The sequence below is a fragment of the Crinia signifera genome, chromosome 11 (genome assembly GCF_055691185.1).
Source record: "Crinia signifera chromosome 11, ASM5569118v1, whole genome shotgun sequence".
Taxonomy (NCBI): domain Eukaryota; kingdom Metazoa; phylum Chordata; class Amphibia; order Anura; family Myobatrachidae; genus Crinia; species Crinia signifera.
In genome coordinates this window covers 37,957,232-37,976,229 of record NC_139227.1, presented here as the reverse complement: position 1 = coordinate 37,976,229, position 18,998 = coordinate 37,957,232, and the positions used below count along the sequence as shown (strand labels likewise).

Sequence of the window (18,998 nt, the reverse complement as noted above, 5' to 3'; positions counted from 1 at the left end):
CACAGCTGCAGGGGCTGAACCAATAGCTCCACAATGGCTGCAATAAACACAATTGGACAGTGACCGTAGTGCAGATTGGCTGCATATGTCTGTTCTGCCTTATACCCCTTTCACTCTGGTATTTTTTAGTGCCGGTCATTTTGCCAGGTGCAGCCTGACCCCAATTCACACCACCTGCAAATACCACCAGTCGGCACATGTTGGCTCAAATAAAAACTGAAAAACCCCATGTCGACCTTTGGACTGTCAACATTCCCAATGTCGCCCTAATGCTTGTGTCAACCTAATGACCCTGTCGACCTAAAGCCATGGCGACCTTTTCAGTGTGTGTCGACCTAGGGCATGTCCACCTAATGTATGTCGACCTTTTCAGTGTCAACCTCGTGACCATATACCTTCCCCTGCAAAATACAAGTACATCTTGCTTACAATCGGGATGCCGGGCATCTGTATCCTGACACCAACACCCCCACTCCCGTCGGCAAGTCATCGCCAGCATTAAGCGGGGTCTCCGGCTTTTTCTATGCATTTACTATGTCTCTGGCTTTTACCCTCTTCCTGGTTAAATGTGCTGAGCCCCCTGCTCTCGCAGTCCATAGGAACGACAAGACGGCTGATGAGATCCAACAACCGTTACTCATTAGAATATGGGAACAGTTAGCAGGAATGACTGAACTTCTCAGCCAATAAATTATATGTGATGCAGAAGGAATCGGGGCAATGAGTGATAATTATCTGACGGAGATGATCTGAACCGCAGACATTGATAGAACTATTTATAGGGTTAATAAAAGATAAGACACAAGTGGCTCTAGGGGACGGGGTGTTAGTAACATTCACAAATATAGACATTGAAATGTCAGGAGTTTATCAGAAGATTTTCCCATCAGCAGCTGCAGATTCTAGGGTGGAAGGGGCGATATATGAGGGTATATGGCCAATCCCACTGGAGATAATAAAATGTATCTGGTGTACTCCCACCAAGCATCCCATACAGGTGGCTACCTGTTTTCTATTATGAGAACCTCTCTGCGGTATTAATGATTAACTGCACCTGATATATAAAAGTTACTTAGTTCTCTATTTACTAGTCAATAAGTTATTTGGCAACAGCATTAAATGTCAGCTTGCCTGTCACAATGAAGTGGATTTGGCTGGGAATACGCTATGAACATTCCAATGAAGTATTACAGCCATCAAAACTTTATAGGGCAAGGAATAAACTGTATATAAAAAACTGCACATTCCCTTCCCATGGGTTTCACTGGACACATCCAACTCCACGCGTTTCACTGCACACCTCCAACTCCACGCGTTTCACTGCACACATCCAACTCCACGCGTTTCACTGCACACATCCAACTCCACGCGTTTCACTGCACACATCCAACCCACGCGTTTCACTGGACACATCCAACTCCACACGTTTCACTGGACACATCCAACTCCACGCGTTTTTCGCAGCACACATCCAATTCCACATGTTTCACTGCATACATCCAATTCCACGTGTTTCACTGCAAACATCCAAAACTCCACGCGTTTCACTGCAGACATCCAACTCCACGCGTTTCATTGCAGACATCCAACTCCATGCGTTTCACTGCAGACATCTAACTCTCCTGGTGGAAGATGCTAATTATGGTGAGACATCTGCATTTTGTAATATTCTATAACATTAGTGCATAAGCTGCTCAATGCTATAACCTGGCTACCTGATGTAATATTTCTAGACTCTATATGAGGCATTCCCAACCACGGTCCTCAAGGCACACCAACAGTGCAGGTTTTAGTGATATCCAGGCTTCAGCACAGATGGTTTAATCAGAATCACTCAGGTACTAATTAAGTCACCTGTGCTCAAGCCTGGATATCACTAAAACCTGCACTGTTGGTGTGCCTTGAGGACCGTGGAGGTTGGGAAAGCCTGCTCTATATGAACACCAACGTATATAGAGCAAAGAATACACAGGGGAATACTGAACAGTAGTAATATGGGGGATGTTTACTTATCCTTGGAGAGAGATAAAGTGGACATAGTTAAAGTACCAACAAATCGGCTCCTAACTGCCATTTTGTAATACAACCTGTAACATGACAGTTGGGTGCTGACTGGCTGAGACTTTGGGCCTAATTCAGAACTGACTAAACGGCTGCTAAATTGCAGAGCCCTGCGATCAGGTAATCCTGAGTGAAATCCCGCCTTGGGCAAGCCTGCAAATTGTTGCTGGATCGGTGACTAGCCGCAAATCCATTCACAAGCCGCTTGATCCTACGCTGGCTTCTCATGTTATTCCTTATAACATAGTACAACTCAAAATACCCAATGACTATGGAAGATGATATATTTGAACAGAATAGTATAACACCGTGAAAATGATGACAATATAAATATATTAAATATATTAAAGATAAAATAATATAACAGAACAAATCTAGTTATATAAAAAAAGTTTATTTGGCCGGTGTCTTGCACAAATATTGCTTCTACAATTTAGCATTTTCCAACAGATTAATACAAGGCGCGTACAGATCAGGTGATGTTTATTCAAAGTCATCGTTAGTGGGGACGGAAACGCTGCAAATCTTCCTAGAAGCTCAAAAGTTATGTACAGACATGCTATAATCAAAATACGTTCTGAAGTGCTAAATAATCCTTTCCAGATTGAATGACTTATATACTCCTTACCAGGCAGGTGAATCGATCACCCCAGCAGCACAGAATATTTTCCATGATAAAGCTCATTCTGCAGGAGACACATTCTGTGCCCAGGAGCATGATTGTCTAACGCAAGTATCTCAAATACAATTCTTAACGAGAATTACAATGATTATCTAAATCTGCACTGCCGCTTACTAATAATGCTACTGACGAGTTCCTCTGTCCGTCCTACCAGGAACTGCTCCTCCCCTCCTTTCACGGCCTCTTCCAATAAAACAAAGAAAGGCAGGGATGTGAGCTAAGGGACCAATCACATTTGATGTTCCACCAGCTTGACTCCACCCCCACCCTTCTGCTGCCATTTTAAAGCGTTGAATATATTACAGAATCGGCACTGACCAGTCACAGGATTGTACATTTTATAGTAGGCCTGCTCAGGAAAGCGAATAGTGTGTGATGGACTCTCTCAGAAATATGGCATTTGTACAATGAAGAAGCATACAAATATATATATATATTTTTTAGCTAAAGCTTCGCATTGAAGTGCATTTATTGTATGGCTTACACATGGTGGGAGCCACATTTTCTGGAATGATCATGATAATGCAGAAGCAACGAACAGTGGGGGTGATTCAGGTTGGTTCTCAAAGCACATTTGGTTTGCTAAGGGACAAAACCATGCGCACGGCAGGTGGGGCAGATGTAACGTGCAGAGAGAGTTAGATTTAGGTGGGGTTTGTTCAAACTGATATTTATATTGCAGTGTAAGAATATAGCAGCCAGTATTTACTCTGCACAGACAAAAAATAACTCCCCCAAATCTAACTCTATCTGCACGTTACATCTGCCCCACCTGCACTGCACATGGTTTTGTCCATTACCAAACCAAATGTGCTTTGCGAGTCACCCTGAATTACCTCCTGTGTGTGTGATAGGTGCAGATTATGGAACCGGACACAGTTCATCACATGTCACAATAACAGTACCAGGGTTGAGCGGCGCATCCAAGCCGAGTTACTATATTACAGGTAGATGGACAAGGGGTACAGGTGGGGTCTGTGGGGAAATGGGGGGGGGGGCGGCTTTTCCATTCTATATAAAAAGTACATTTTGATTATAAATTAAAGTATAACAGCGAGCAATCAATGAGAACGTTTGCAGCTAGAAGGCAGGATGGTGTAAGGCAGGACGTGGTGCGAGGAGGAGCCCCGTGGTCAGCCAAAAAGTCGCTGGCTGGCGAGATAGTTTGTGTTCTTGAGTGACATTAGCACTGAAAAGACGCTTCTACTTTCCTGCCCTTGAGAGGCTGCGGAGGCCGGAAGTTGTTCACCATGTGGATCCTCTCCTCTTCCTCCTCTCCGGAGAACAGAAGGGTTTTCCTGAACCGTTCCATCTGGGGAAACAGGGAAGTTTTACATGACAGGGAAGGCTGTGACAGGACAGGGGAGGCTGTAACAGGACAGGGGAGGCTGTAACAGGACAGGGGAGGCTGTAGCAGGACAGTGGAGTCTGTAACAGGAAAGGGGAGGCTGTAACAGGATAGGGGAGGCTTTAACAGGACAGGGGAGGCTGTAACAGGACAGGGGAGGCTGTAACAGGACAGGGGAGGCTGTAACAGGACAGTGGAGTCTGTAACAGGAAAGGGGAGGCTGTAACAGGATAGGGGAGGCTTTAACAGGACAGGGGAGGCTGTAACAGGACAGGGGAGGCTGTAACAGGACAGGCTGGGGAGACTGTAACAGGACAGGACAGGCTGTAACAGGACAGGCTGGGGAGGCTGTAACAGGACAGGGGAGGCTAGGACAGGACAGGCTGTAACAGGACAGGCTGGGGAGGCTGTAACAGGACAGGGGAGGCTGTAACAGGACAGGAGAGGCTGTAACAGGACAGTGGAGTCTGTAACAGGAAAGGGGAGGCTGTAACAGGATAGGGGAGGCTTTAACAGGACAGGGGAGGCTGTAACAGGACAGGGGAGGCTGTAACAGGACAGGGGAGGCTGTAACAGGACAGTGGAGTCTGTAACAGGAAAGGGGAGGCTGTAACAGGATAGGGGAGGCTTTAACAGGACAGGGGAGGCTGTAACAGGACAGGGGAGGCTGTAACAGGATAGGTATGACTGCTACAGGACAGGCTGAGGAGGATGTAACAGGACAGGGAAGGCTCTAACAGGACAGTGAAGGCTCTAACAGGACAGTGAAGGCTCTAACAGGACAGGGGAGGCTGTAACAGGATAGGGGAGGCTGTAACAGGACAGGTGAAGACTGTAACAGGACAGGTGAAGACTGTAACAGGACACAGGGGGCTATAACAGGACAGGGGAGGCTGTAACAGGACAGGTGAAAACTGTAATAGGACACAGGAGGCTATAACAGGACAGGGAAGGCTGTAACAGGACAGCGGAGGCTGTAACAGGACAGGTGAAGACTGTAACAGGACACGGGAATCTATACAGGGGAGGCTTTAACTGACACATGGAACCCTGCATACAAACAGCTCTATATGACAGACTAACTTGTACCATGCACACAATAGTAGCTGTCTCATGAGGGAAAGTTATGTGACACTGGAGGAAGATGTCACCATATATCTATGACATAAACCTCTGATTATAAAAGGAAGGATCTAGAAAACAATAAAACCTAAACTTGCCGTTTGTAAATCTATGAAAGGATAATGCAGGGAGTCAGTCAGACTCGGCCGGTGCTAGGGTGTTCGATGCCTCCCTGCAAACTTAAAATTTGCGCCCTCCCATATTCAATAAAGGACGGTGCACACGGAAGGCATGCACGGCAAATAAAGGCTTTGATTTCATAAGGAAGGGGCATGGTTGCACAATAACACCACCAATTCAATTACACCATATAGTAGCACAACCTTTTTCACATTACAACACACATATTTATTATTTGTTAGCAGTTTCTTATATAGCGCACACATATTCTGCAGCGCTGTACAGAGAATATGTTGAACAATTACATCAGTCCCTGCCCCAGTGGAGCTTACAATCTATATTCCCTACCACATGTACACACACACAGACATTCTAGGGTTAATTTTGTTGGGAGCCAATTAACCTACCAGTATATATTTGGATTGCGGGAGGAAACCGGAGTACCCGGAGGAAACCCACGCAAACACGTAGAGAATATACAAACTCCGCACAGTTAGGGCCATGGTAGGATCGACCGCACCTGAAGCATGGGTAGCGCTATGAGCTATGTGAGGGCACACAGTAAACTAATACTGTGTCCATGTCGACTTATGTTGACATAGACACCCCAAAAAAACATGAAAAACTCATGTCAACATTTTGCTTGTGTCAACCTTTGACCACATCAACCTAGTGCATGTTGACTTTTTTTCATGTGCCGACCTTCTGCCTGTTCACCAATAGTGGTCGACCAGACACGGTCATCCTAATAAACCACACCCATTCAGAAGTGACTCCACATCTGCTAATGAGCTTACGATTTCCAGCCTGCCTGGCTTTGCTTGGCGATTGCTTGCCTCTGTAAATTCCGCTTTGTCATTACAAGTGGCAAACATTGTGGCAAACATTGTGACAAGCTTGCTCCCTGCTCTGGGAGTGCCCCTCTTTCTGTGATGGCTCCTGGGAGATATCTGACATTGGCTCCTCCCAGTTTGCACTCCTCTTGCACTGTGAGTTTGCACAATACGGAGCGCTGATGGTGACACGCCCCACATTGCTGGTGACTTACTGTACACCACTTGCCCCACCTGCACAGAAGCCCGGTCCTCTCACCTCATCCGCTTTTACAATCCAAAGGCAAACACGAGATTGCATTTTAATTAATTAATAAGATACCAATCGGGTGCAGAGTTTAATCTCCTCACAGTCCATTTTCTAGAGCGGTCAAATCTGGAAAGCGCTGTTTATTTACCAAGGAGAATTCTAATATTACTTTCACCTCTTTGCACATTTTAGAATGACCAGAAACAGCGTCTGCAATAACATTGTCAGTAAACTGTAATATAATTATCAGTGGAAATATGATGGCGATCAGTCAGTGCCTCACTGCCACATGTTAACCAAACACAGGCTCACAAACTGGGATTGGCCTGGGCACATCAGTGTGATGCAGAGAATTGGTGCCCCAGGCTAATAGCCAGAATATTATTTCTTGCCAGCGCCATCTAGAGGAGAGGTATCAGGATGCAGCCTTGGGGAGATATAGAAGAGGCAGATATCACAGCTTACACTAGGGCCGTAACTAAGGGGGGGGGGGGGGCTGGGGGGTCATGTGCACTGGGCGCTGGAGGGGGGGGGGGGGGGGGGGCGCAATAATGTCACATGTAGGGTACAAAAACGGTCACAGATTTTTTTTTCTCATCTCCGCCGGGTTCCTCCTCCTTGTGATGCTGTGCGGGTGACGTCATCACGCATGCACCGCCCACACTAACCTCCCGTAGAGCAGAAGGTGCCGTTCTCTCAAAACAACTCCAACTGGCAGTGTTACGTGCCTTTTACGCCTGTCCAAACGTTCTCACTTCTCGTCACACTGGTGCTGCTGCAACTAAATGACCTCCCTGCCGGGACAGCAAGGTTGGTGTAACGGTTAGCACTACTGCCTACCACAATGAGGTCATGGGTTCAATTCCCACCATGGCACTAACGGTGGGGAGTTTGTATGTTCTCTATGGCCGTAATTCTGGTTGAGTCAGACGGCTGCGTGTTCGGTCGAATGGCCAATGTATTGTGTTTGCGCATGTGTAGAGGCGAACACCGCGCACGTCCGAATACGGCGTGAATTCTGTACAGAAAACGATTGGTCATTACAATCCGAGCAGGGGGCGGTGAGGGGCGTGAAGAGCTGTTTGGGCTTATTACCATATGTGTACGTCCCACATTTCATGGGCGTTCCCTTTAAAACGCTGAGCGTACGTATGGTAATCCGGCTGTGAGGCACGTGTGGGGTCCGGACAGCTGACATAGCCAGATGCCAGCTGCCCGCCCATATCTCTGCTTTCGCACGGAGAAATGTCCGAGTGGTCTGGAGCACTCGGAGCTGTCTGACCACTCGGTCCATCATTTGAGGTTCCCGCAGATAGGGGAGTTGTTCACATGAAACATCCACTCGCGGTCCGTTCGCTCTGCGTCTTACCGCATTCGGACAGTGTAAGCGATCCGTACGGTAGGCGGGGCTAAGAACACTCGGTGGCCGTCCGAAAATACGCATCCGTCAGAGTCAACTAGAACAAGGGCCTATGTGTTTGAGTGGGTTACGCCAGGGTCCTCCCACAATCTAAAAACTGGACTCTGATTTGAATGTGTGTATACGTAGCAGGGAATATAGACTGTAAGCGCCACAGGGCTAAGTATTTGGTCGCACTGTATTAATAATATATAAACTGGCTATCCTCCGTAATGGAGGCATCCCATTCTTCCTCCATTTTGGCCGGTTCTGTCCTTATAGACAGACCCAGTTTGCTGTACATCTCACTGACCTGTTTTTCTGAAACCTTAATAGTCTCCTTAAGGACAATCCATGTCACGCTCTCATTGAGGGGCGGCGTGGTCAGGGAACCGGGGTACGTCCAGTAGTTCAGACTTGCTGGCAGTAGGCATTTAGGATTGAAGCTGTCAAACTGCGCTTTGGTCCCCTGGAAGAGAATTATATCTGATCAATGTAAGATCCATAACAGAGAACCTGCGCTGTATTGCAGACCACAGGCGATAACACATCCGCCTACCCCGTAATCTGGTGAAAACACATTATGTTACCAATGACTTTGTGATTAAGGCAAGGTGTGAGTGATGAGGCAGCACTCCCGTAAGCGGTAGCAGGCAGTGATAAGAAGGATATGAGTCACTGTATGTTGCACTATAGGGCTATATATAAAACACCTGCATTGAGCTGTCATTCCTGTAATAGTCTGGGTCTTGCCTACTTTTGAAAACTAGTTTCAGGGAGATTATAGTTGGCAGTAGAATTTTGCACAGTGCCCCATTAAGGGCGTGTGTCATGCTCCACCCAAAGGGCATATGTGTGCTATAGGGGCACATTTATCATGATCGCATTTACAATGCGATCTGGCCGGAATATTACTGCCCAGGATCGCATTGTAAAATGCGATCAGATCACTGGGATGTATCATCCCTGGCACTGCAGGGACAGGGCTCCGAAAGGAGCCTGTCCCTGCGAAGTGCTAAGCCGGAAACTGGGGGGTCTGCGCATGTACGGTTATGCGCTGACCCCCGCCGACCCCTCTTACCGCACTGCCCGACTCGGGCAGTGCGATGTGTAGCCATAGGCTACAATGGGCTATTGCCATCCGAGAATGGCGATAGCCCAGGGGTGCGAAGCCGGGCTGCCCGATGTTGATACATCGGGCAGCTTCGCATCCCCCATAGAAACCTATGGGGGATGCGGCCGGCGGCGCTGCAGGGAGGATCTCCGATCCCTGCTGCGGTCCCCCTATGATACATTTAGGGGATACTTAGTATTTGCGGCTAAACCCCGAAACCGTGCGTTTTCGGGGATTTAGCCACAAATATGGTTTGATAAATGGGCCCCTAAATGCTTGTTGGGGCATATTTTTAGGTAACCATGGGCCTTAAGCATAGAGTTAGATGTTACTTGTGCAGATAGAATTAGATTTGGATGGGGTTTTACTTCAAAGTGAGATCTATATTGCAGTGTAAAAATAAACCAGTCAGTATTTACCCTGCACAGAAACAAAATAACCCACCCAAATCTAATTATCTGCACATGTTACATCTGCCCCCATGCATTGCACATGGTTTTGTATCTAAGAAGGATTTTGTCAGAAAAAGTGAACTAGAATAAGGCCCAATAACCCCAATGACAGCCTAACCCTAAACCTAAATGCAGCATAACCCAAATGGGACTTACACACCTCAGTAGATCGCTTAGAAAATGCCCCTACATTGCTCTGTGTATAGGGGCCATAGCAATAATGATACCTGGCCCCACACGTCGCTATCGCCCTGCGATTAATATCCAGCCCATTTACTTTCTTTCTGTATTAGAACTCAAATAGGATTCTTGGGGTGACATTCTATGGTTTGACTTAAATGCGCATGTTTTTTTAGCGCACCACATCGCCGAAAATCGCACTTTTAGAAATCGCACTTTTCTGTCAAAATTCGCATATTTAATGTGATGCGTTTTTGAGGCTGAAAAGTGCGAAGTGGTGCGATTTGCGGCGAATTGGTGCGCTGTCTTTAGTCCTGAAAATGTGCGATTTTCATGTCTGAAAATCGCACGTTTTCAGGAAAGCGCCCGGGGCTGGTTATGCTCGGGCGGGGGACGCCGCGCTCGTTTTTTTATTAATTTTAACCCTTTGTTTTATTTTTTACAGCAGAACCCTGCACAGAACATTGCGATCTGTGCAGGGTTCTGGCTATTTCACCAAACAGAACCTGTACTGAAATAGCTGCGCTAATTAGACACCTAAAAAGTGCGATGTGCAAATGCGCATTGCATTAAATAAGCGACTTGTATACTGTTCTGTACGAATACATCTGGATGCGATAAAAATGCGAATTAATCTCGCACTTTTAGTCCGCATACCTTAACGCACATAATATGCGATTTCAGTCCCTTAGCGCATCCCATTAAATTTGCGATTTTAAGGAAAAATGCGATATCGCCATTTTGCTGTCTAATTAACGCAAAAAAAGGCAATCACATTCCATAGAATGTCACCCTTGGTTTCTTAAAATATGGCACAAAAAAAAAAAGAGCCGTCAAAAATGTATTAAATAATAATAATAAAAAAATGTTGGTTCATTTTATTTAATCTGTTTAAACTTGTAAACCCAAAGTGTTTTCCTCCTCGTCTGTGTCTGACCGCGGGGGCTGCGTTGTGGCCGGAAACCACTGAAGGACACAGTGATTGCAAAGCCTGACAATCTGCGATTTAGCTAAATTAACCTTGGAGAATTCCAGCATTGTCTGTAACATATTACAGCATCAGCAACAAAGTGACAGAGGCAGCTGGTGAATGGGAAATGCCTTGTTTTCTAATGCTGCATTGAGGCGCAGATATGTCCCAAACCACTGCCCCATGTGCCCTAGGTCACACTAGAGCTGGGTACACACTAGTTGACAGGGCCGTACTCGGACCAGAAATCGGTCCTGGCATTTTGAGCAGACAGGCCCACGTGCAGTAGGCGGGACCCTTGCGTGGTGAAAATGGGGTGTGGTCTCATGGAAAGGAGGCGTGGCATCAGAAAAAAGGAGGCATTACACATTATGGAACACACCGTAATGCCCATTACAGAATATGACACAATCTGGATGCCACAGGCTGCTCCCCTTGTATAATAACAGGACTCCACATGCTACTCCACCTGTATAATAACAACAGGAAACTACAGGCTGCGGCTGCCCCACTGCACAATAACAGAGCATCACAGGCTGCCCCCCCTGCACAATAACCACAGGCTGACCCCCCTGCACAATAACCACAGGCTGCTCCCCCTGCACAATAACCACAGGCTGCTCCCCCTGCACAATAACGACACCACAGGCTGCTCCCCCTGCATAATAACAGGTCTGAGGAGTTAGGACACCACAGGCTTCTCTCAGAGAAGTTCTCTGGGAGAAGCCTGTGGTGTCCTGACTCCTCAGTCCTGTACAGTCCAGGCATTGTCCACCACCACCCGTCGACATGATTACCGCGTCACTGCCTCCAGGAGTCCGGCCATCCCAGCAGCACCACTGTTGCCAGGCTAAGCCCCACGCGGCAGCAGCTCCCTCACGCAGGGGGAGGGGGCGGAGGCAGCGGGCGCTCCAATTTCTCCGGCACTTGGTCCGCACATACCGATGGACCGATGGATCTGTGTGAGGATCGGAATTTGGCACAGGCAGGCAGGCAGGCAGGCTGGATGCGCTGCTTCCTGGTTCCTCCTATGGCCCCCTCGTCCGCCCACAGCCATGCCCTCTGTAGCGGCCTCCTGCACAGTCTAGACAGGTCCTCAATGCAGGAGGCCTGCGGCCATGTTCCCTGAGCCGCAGCCAAAGTCCCTAAGCCGCGGCCAGCGTCGCTGAACGGCAGAGAGTCCAGCAGGACTCAAATTTGGCCCAGATGGCCAGTCCGGCCCTGCTAGTAGATATATCTGCAGATCAATCAATCCACAGCGCCTTAGATATATCGGGCTTCGGCTGTGTTGCACAGCTGAAGCGATATATCTGTGAACGATACCATTCATCGATATATCATGTGCATCAATATGGTGCATCGATCATTCAATTGATCGGCCGATATATCGGCTAGTGTGTACACACCTTAACAGTCCAGGTTTTCACGTTGTTAAATATAAAAAAGCTCAGGTAGTAATTAAGCCACCTGAAATCTGAATATCCTTATATCCCGGAACGAGATGTTAGCATGTGGGTTCAGTGCACCTGTAATGACTGACTGCTGGTTTCATTAACAATGTCTGGATAAATACAGCCATATATAAGACCTGGGCGGTATAATAGCCAATACTAACAAAGGCAGGTTTTTCCAGACTTCAGAAATACTGGGAAACACAATGATGTACATTACAAAAGCTTCTGCTAAGAAAGGACTGTATATAGGGCTGAGAAGGTATATTAGTAAGTGATATCCCTACTGCGGAACCGGATCGGAGGACCACAACAAGCTACACAAAATGTACAATACCGGCTATACAATGTACACAATATCGGGCTTCCATAGCCAGTGTTAGCTGGAATTGAAAACAACTGTACAAGGACAATAGGCAGGTACCTATATATAGATATGGTTAGTGAGTAAGAGATCCTATGTCATTATTAGTGTACTGACTGAGCTACACAGGATTCTGGCTGTTCTTCCTGACACTGACACCTGGGTTTGTGGCAACTTATGATAATGTCATAGGTCGAAGAGTCACCCTTCTCTACTCAAATAGGGGTCTCTAACCCTAAAAATCACCTTGGTCCCCACTCCCGTTTTGCAGTGACAAACTGGACTGTGGGGGTATAGACGGTTGTAGCAAAGCTCTATTCCATTACAGTTAGGTACAAGTTCTGGAATTTGGGATGCAATGGGGCAGTACGGATGGTGTAATGGTTAGCGTTACTGCCTCACAGCACTGAGGTCATGGGTTCCATTCCCACCATGGCTCTAGCTGCGTTGAGTTTGTATATTCTCCCTGTGCTTGGGTGGGTTTCCTCCGGGTACTCCAGTTTCCTTCCACAATCCAAAAATATGCCTGTAGGTTAATTAGCTCCTGATAAATTGGACCATAGCGTGTACCTGTAGATGGGTCGTGTGGTTACAGTGGTGTAACTACAGAGGGTGCAGGGGATGCAACTGCTATGGGGTCCGCCGGCCCAGCACCTTAGGGCTCTTCCATGCTGACTCCTGTGCACTGCAGAGAAGGATCCAGAAGCAGCACTGGAAGTAGGGCACACTGACACTTCCCGCTCCGCTCTCCACTTCAAACTGGCAGCAGCCCTGGGACACAGCCGTGATATTCACCATCAGTGATGGCTTTGCCACTGACAGCCAACGGAAGCCGCACATGGAGCTGCACGCACAGAGGAGTGGAGCCGCACTCAGAGGCCCAGAGTTTGACAGCTGCAGAGCTTCAGCAGGAGATGTCCGGATACAACGATGGGACCCGCAGTGATTATGTGTGTGTGTGTGAGTGACAGTGTGTGTGTGCTGTGTGTGTGTCAGTGGGTGCGTAACAGTGTGTGTGACTGACAGTGTGTGTGACTGACAGTGTGTGCGTACTGTTCGTGTGACATTGGGTGCGTGCTGTTTGTACATCGTGTAACGCAGTGTGTGTCTGTCCTGGCACTGGTGGGGGGGGGGGGGGGGCTTTCCAGACTTTGCTATGGGGCCCTGAATAGGGCGATGATTCAAAATCATCGATGGTTCATGGCCGATGTCGAATACTTTTACTATCGATGGGGGAGAACCAGATGGTTTCCCTCCATCAATGGAATAGCAAAACGATGTTTCGGGGCGCGGAGTATAGACAGAGACAGTGATTATATTTGGATATTGTTCTATCCGGGATTTCTGTTAAAATTGTGTTAATATTTTATTAGCAGGATGTCTTTAGAAACCCACAATGCAGGCTTTGAGCAAGCCACTACATAAATGTTGCTGTGCCGTTACCCAGGGCACGCTATGGAATCACAAGGAATAAAATGAAAAATGACACTTACCTTAAACCGGACCATATACAAAGCGTCTGTTAGTCTGTCCAGCCCTGGGTGCTTCTCTCCAGTCTGCAGGTCAACAAGAATACAAAAACCAATGACTTAATTTCAAATATTTCCTTTGCAATTGCATTAAATCTATTGCCCCTGTGAGTACTTAATGATCTAGGGGGGTGTATAAAATGTCAATATGGGGGAGAAGTGGTATTTCAGTATTTCCTCGAGGAAAGATTAACTTTGAAACGCATTGGTGTGTACAGAGAGAGGTACGGACAGCTTCTGGATAGACCCCTTCCATCGGTCCCACCGTTCTCCTACTCAATATGGATGAGAAGGAAATTGGGTGGTCATTGTCTGGAGCTCTCTGTCCCTCTATTTTATTCGATTTTACCTGTATTGGAAAAATGTTGTACCATTCACAATAAATTATCCATCTTTTGGAAATCTTGTTGTCAGGAGTTGGGAATTCACTGTGCTGGCTGGCACGCGACAAAGAAACCCCTATGTGAACATGGGGAACTGGTACCAGGTCAGTACTATCTGAAATATAGTGTGTGATTGACACAGAAAATTGAAGCCTTAAAAGAAACTGTGATGTGTACATAGGGACCTATCATCAGGTCAGTTGTACTCTCCCCTAGCTTGGATAGAAGTGTAAAAGACCTTGTGGATTTGAACCTGTAAAGAAACCTTGTTTTGCACATAGGGACCAACACCAAGGTCAGTGTGGTCCCATAGGGTATATATCCTGGAACATCGTGTGCATATCATTAGTTGGACCCAGGGCTATTTTTCAGCAGGCTCCAGCAGGAACTGAGGCCCTTATTCTAGTTCACTCTTTCTGACAAAATATTTCTTAGATGGACAAAACCATGTGCACTGCAGGTGAGGCAGGTGTTACTTGTGCAGAGATAATTAGATTTGGGTGGGGTTTTACACCTGCCTCACCTGCCAGTGGCAAACGCAGGATTTTCAGAAGGGGGTTTCCAGAGGGGCGGAGCAAAGCACGGAGATGGACACTTAGGTGACCCAGTATATGCCGGGTCAGTTAAAGTATTATAGATATACCAAATGTATATAAATAATAATAATAAATAAATAAAAAAAAATATATATATATATATATATACACATACATACATACATACATACATACATACATACAGGGGCGTCAACAGCAGTGTAGAACCCTGGGCATAGCAATGTATTGGGGCCCCTACTGATCCTCCAGCGGTAGGGGTGGGGGAAGCTTTGATGTCCCGGGGGTGGTAGGGGGTATTATATCAACCACTCAGCATGTAGGAAGGATCAGTAATTTCCACTAATTACCCCTTTACTGCACAGATGGTGGGAGATGGGGTGGGAGAAGGGGGCATTGGGCTGAATCAAGGGGCCCTGATACATAACTTCCAGGGTGGTAGAGGATGTTTAATATGCAGAGGAGGGGTGTATAGTTGAGTGGGCTTATTATTCATAATTTTCTGGTGGGAGGACAGCTTGCTTGACTGTAGATATCTCCAGTTCCCGGAAATAGATATTTTAGATTTTAATGGAATTGAAAACTAGAGAATCCCACCTACCAAATGGTATTGGGGACTAGGGGATCAGAGTTCAGGAGGCAGAGCAATCCGCCAACGAGAATATAAAACTACATACCAGTTGTGTGGAGCTGGAGCAGTAACCAGCTGCTGGAAGGCTGATATCTCTGGTTCTGGGAAAAGTAGAGATAAGCTGCTAGTGTCGTTCAAAGGGGGAGAGTCCCGGCTTTTGGATTATACCCTCAGAAAAACTCTAAGTCAGACAGAACCTGAAATATCTGACTGGGAAGTGCAATTAACAGGCTTGGATGGGGACCACTGCTTTGAAGTCAGATATCTCCGGTTCCGAAGGGCCGATTTTTACAATTCTTATACCCATGGAAAGAGGGGACCCTCAGCTTTCAGCTGAGGGCCCTTAGACTCCTAGGGGGGTTTCTGGGTACTCAGAAACCCCCCCTGCGTGCGCTGCTGCCTGCAGTGCACATGGTTTTGTCCATCTAAGAAATATTTTGTCAGAAAGAGTGAACTAGAATAAGGGCCTCAGTTCCTGCTGGAGCCGAGGGCCGGATTAACAATGGGCCCATTTTGTAGCTAAGGGCCAGGGCTTTCCAACGAGCCCAGCCCCGTGTCGCTAGCCCCCCAGGAACCAGAGATACTGTCAGGCAAACCTAGAACCTTTTCCCCCATAGGATAACATGGGACCCACTAATTCCAACCTCCACCCGGTTCCAACAGCTGCCAGTTCCCCCTCCGACATCACAGAAGCTCGAGGTTGATATCAGTCGAACCCAAATCGCTGGGCCTTCAATCTTATACCTGGTCCATATGGGTTAATTGGTTCTAGAGATATTGCGGGTAAACCAATTTTTTTTTTTTTTTCATTTCTGAAATATAATTTCATGGCTGTTCATGTTGTTTGAGGACAGATTCCCCTGGAACCAAATGGCCCAGTTTCACGGGACCAAAATCATTCGAAGCCTACATGTAAATGGGTCAGTTCAATCCGAAGATATAGCTGGTTGTTTAAAGGGGGGCGGGGGTGGTTTTCTCTCCCCCTCACACCAGAAAATGCAGTGACTAGGCTGGTGTAAAAGGAGCCAGCCCGGGAATGTCCCTGCATGATCCTGGGACCATATTCCTGGGTAAGTCCCTGCATTTTCTGGTGTGAAAGGGGTATTATTTAAAATAGCAGTGCTCTGAATACAGCCGGGCAGCCCCCTGCTCTCTGCCCAGCTGTCAATGGCTGTCATTTCAGCCCGGCGGTGGCTGTCCTCCAGTAACCACGAGCATGTATTTCCCCTTGGCAATGAGCATGTAATCCCACATGGAAACTAGCATGGAATCCCTGGCAATGAGCATGGAACCCCTGTCAGTGAACATGGAACCCCTGGCAATGAATATGTAGGTAAGCAACACTTATGTAGCATCAATTTTAATAGGCATTATGGTGTTTGGCATAATACGTAATGGACATTAGGATGTGTGTCTTAACATGTAATGGGCATTATGGTGTAAATTTTTAATGCGCACCCTTGGCGTGCAATGCCCCTATTTATGAAGCATATTGTGCATTATTGCTCAATCTGTCTGGTATAGCCCTCCATCTGTTGTGAAACTACAAGTTCCATCATGCATTGCCACAGTTTTGCTATTAGGGAATGCTAAAACTATGTCAAGGCATGCTGGGACATGTAGTTTCACAACAGCTGGAGGGCAACTGTTTGGATATGCCTGGTATAGTGTGTATTTTGGCTCAATCCATGTTGCATAACGTGAATTTTGACTCAATCTGTGTGCCATAGTGTGAATTTTGGCTCAGTCCATGTGGCATAATGTAATAGAGGCAAGTACTGTATAAGGGGGTTACTATTGTGTTGCCTGATTTGTATAAGGGGTATATCGTGTGGTAAATTTAGGTGACCACATAAAAGGTGCTGAAATGCTGTCTACCAAGTTTCGGCTTTCAGTGTTTTTTTTTATGACTGCAGTGCCGCCTCACCCTGCAAGTATCTTAGGACATCGGCGTCCTGCAGATGCACCTTTGGAGCTCAACCGCCATTATATCTCCCTGCATTTTTCTTATGCCAGCCCCCTGCCTTTTCCAGGCATATATAATTAGTTGAAAGTATTTACACAAATACAGACACACCCATGAGCAGACCACCCAACCAGAACACTGGTCACGCCCCCCACATTATTAGGTGCTGGCCACAACCCCTATTATTGCACATAATAGGCCCTTGATCATTCAGCTCCAGGCCTATTTAGACCTTAATCTGGCTCTGCTGGAGCCTGCTGAAAAATAACCCTGGTTGGACCCAACCAGCGCTGGGAAGCTATCCTCTATTTGTTTTCTGGTTTAAGTTGTACTAAGTGTTGGGCTCAGAATTTGGGGGATCTGGTCATTGATACACTTTGCAGGCTGGTAACAGGGCGCTTTCTACACGGTATGCAGCTTATCTGTGTATCTTCCCATAAACCATGTGTCCACAGACCGTCAGCTAGTAAAGGATCTAGTTCTGCCTGGCTCAGGAACATGTTGTGCAATGTACGACATCTCTACCTCTTGTACTGTGAGTTACTGCTCTCTGTTATCGGTCACCTGGTGCATCAAACCAGAATTTTCATCTGCTCTATAAAAGAGGCTATTGCTTACCTGCTGCCATATATATATATAGCACCTGTGACCTTCTAGGACATTATATATGCCCCAACCATGTGCTAGGTTTCTCTATAAACAGTTTATGTCTCTCTGTAAAATGCAATAATCACATATATCTGCCTCTAACAAGGTTCCTGCAATAATCTGTATATTTCCTTTGCAAGCAACGCGTCCGTACTTACTTCCAAGAAGACTCCGATAACCACCAGGCCATCAGCGGCGGACGCAGCATCTGCGAATGTGGGGTACGCTTTTGCATTCCAATGAACCAAGTGCAGCTGTAATAGAACAGTTCAAATTCTTTTAGTTTAAAGCTTGGCCGGGTGGCATCGAGCCATGATCTGCGATAGGCGGACAGAAGAATAACTGAAACTATTTGCTGACAGTTAAGTATACACCGTCATGGATAGAGTTTCTGAGACCAGTATGAATTGTGCTACTATTTTGGTATTCATTGTGTGGTTTTGGTAAAAGGAAATATTAATGGCCAGCCGCACCCTGTCCTCCAGGTGTCCATGACTAAACTCCCTCCATACAATAACATTAATTGAGGAGGTGAAGTCCTCTGAGCTTGTGTTACACTGTGGCATCATTGGTTATACTATTCCAGACAAAATGGACCATCAACCGTACCTGCTACTGGATCTAGGGACAGAATTCTGTCCATAACTAGATCCTGCTGCTGGATCTGTACTTATGTAACTTATCAGCTTTATCCTCCTTATACGGTGCTACACAACTCTTGTGGCGCCTTAAAATAATAATATGTCAGTGCCAGGGGAGGCTCCAGGGGTGGGGTTGCAGCACAGTTCAAAATTAAAATAGGAGAGTCACACGCACTGCCACCAACTGCCATTCCAAACTGACTCACTGGCAGTGGGTGTGGCTCCCCTATTTGAATTTTAAACTGTGCTGCAGCCCCGCCTCTGGAGCCGCCACTGGTCAGCACAATTTATGCTGCCCTG

At 46.8% G+C, this 18,998-nt stretch overlaps 1 protein-coding gene across 1 annotated transcript in view; it reads right to left on the bottom strand.

Annotated features, from left to right (window-relative positions):
• Window positions 1-2,439: 2,439 nt before the first annotated feature.
• Window positions 2,440-18,998, bottom strand: part of CA7 (carbonic anhydrase 7) — a 35,073-nt gene continuing 18,514 nt past the window's right edge. The window contains exons 4-7 of the mRNA XM_083164986.1: window positions 18,216-18,311; window positions 13,840-13,902; window positions 8,129-8,284; window positions 2,440-4,055 (exon numbers count right to left, since the gene is read on the bottom strand). Of these exons, the coding sequence (XP_083021112.1) occupies window positions 3,927-4,055; window positions 8,129-8,284; window positions 13,840-13,902; window positions 18,216-18,311 (444 nt within the window). The 3' untranslated portion in view covers window positions 2,440-3,926. The remainder of the gene's footprint in view (window positions 4,056-8,128; window positions 8,285-13,839; window positions 13,903-18,215; window positions 18,312-18,998) is intronic.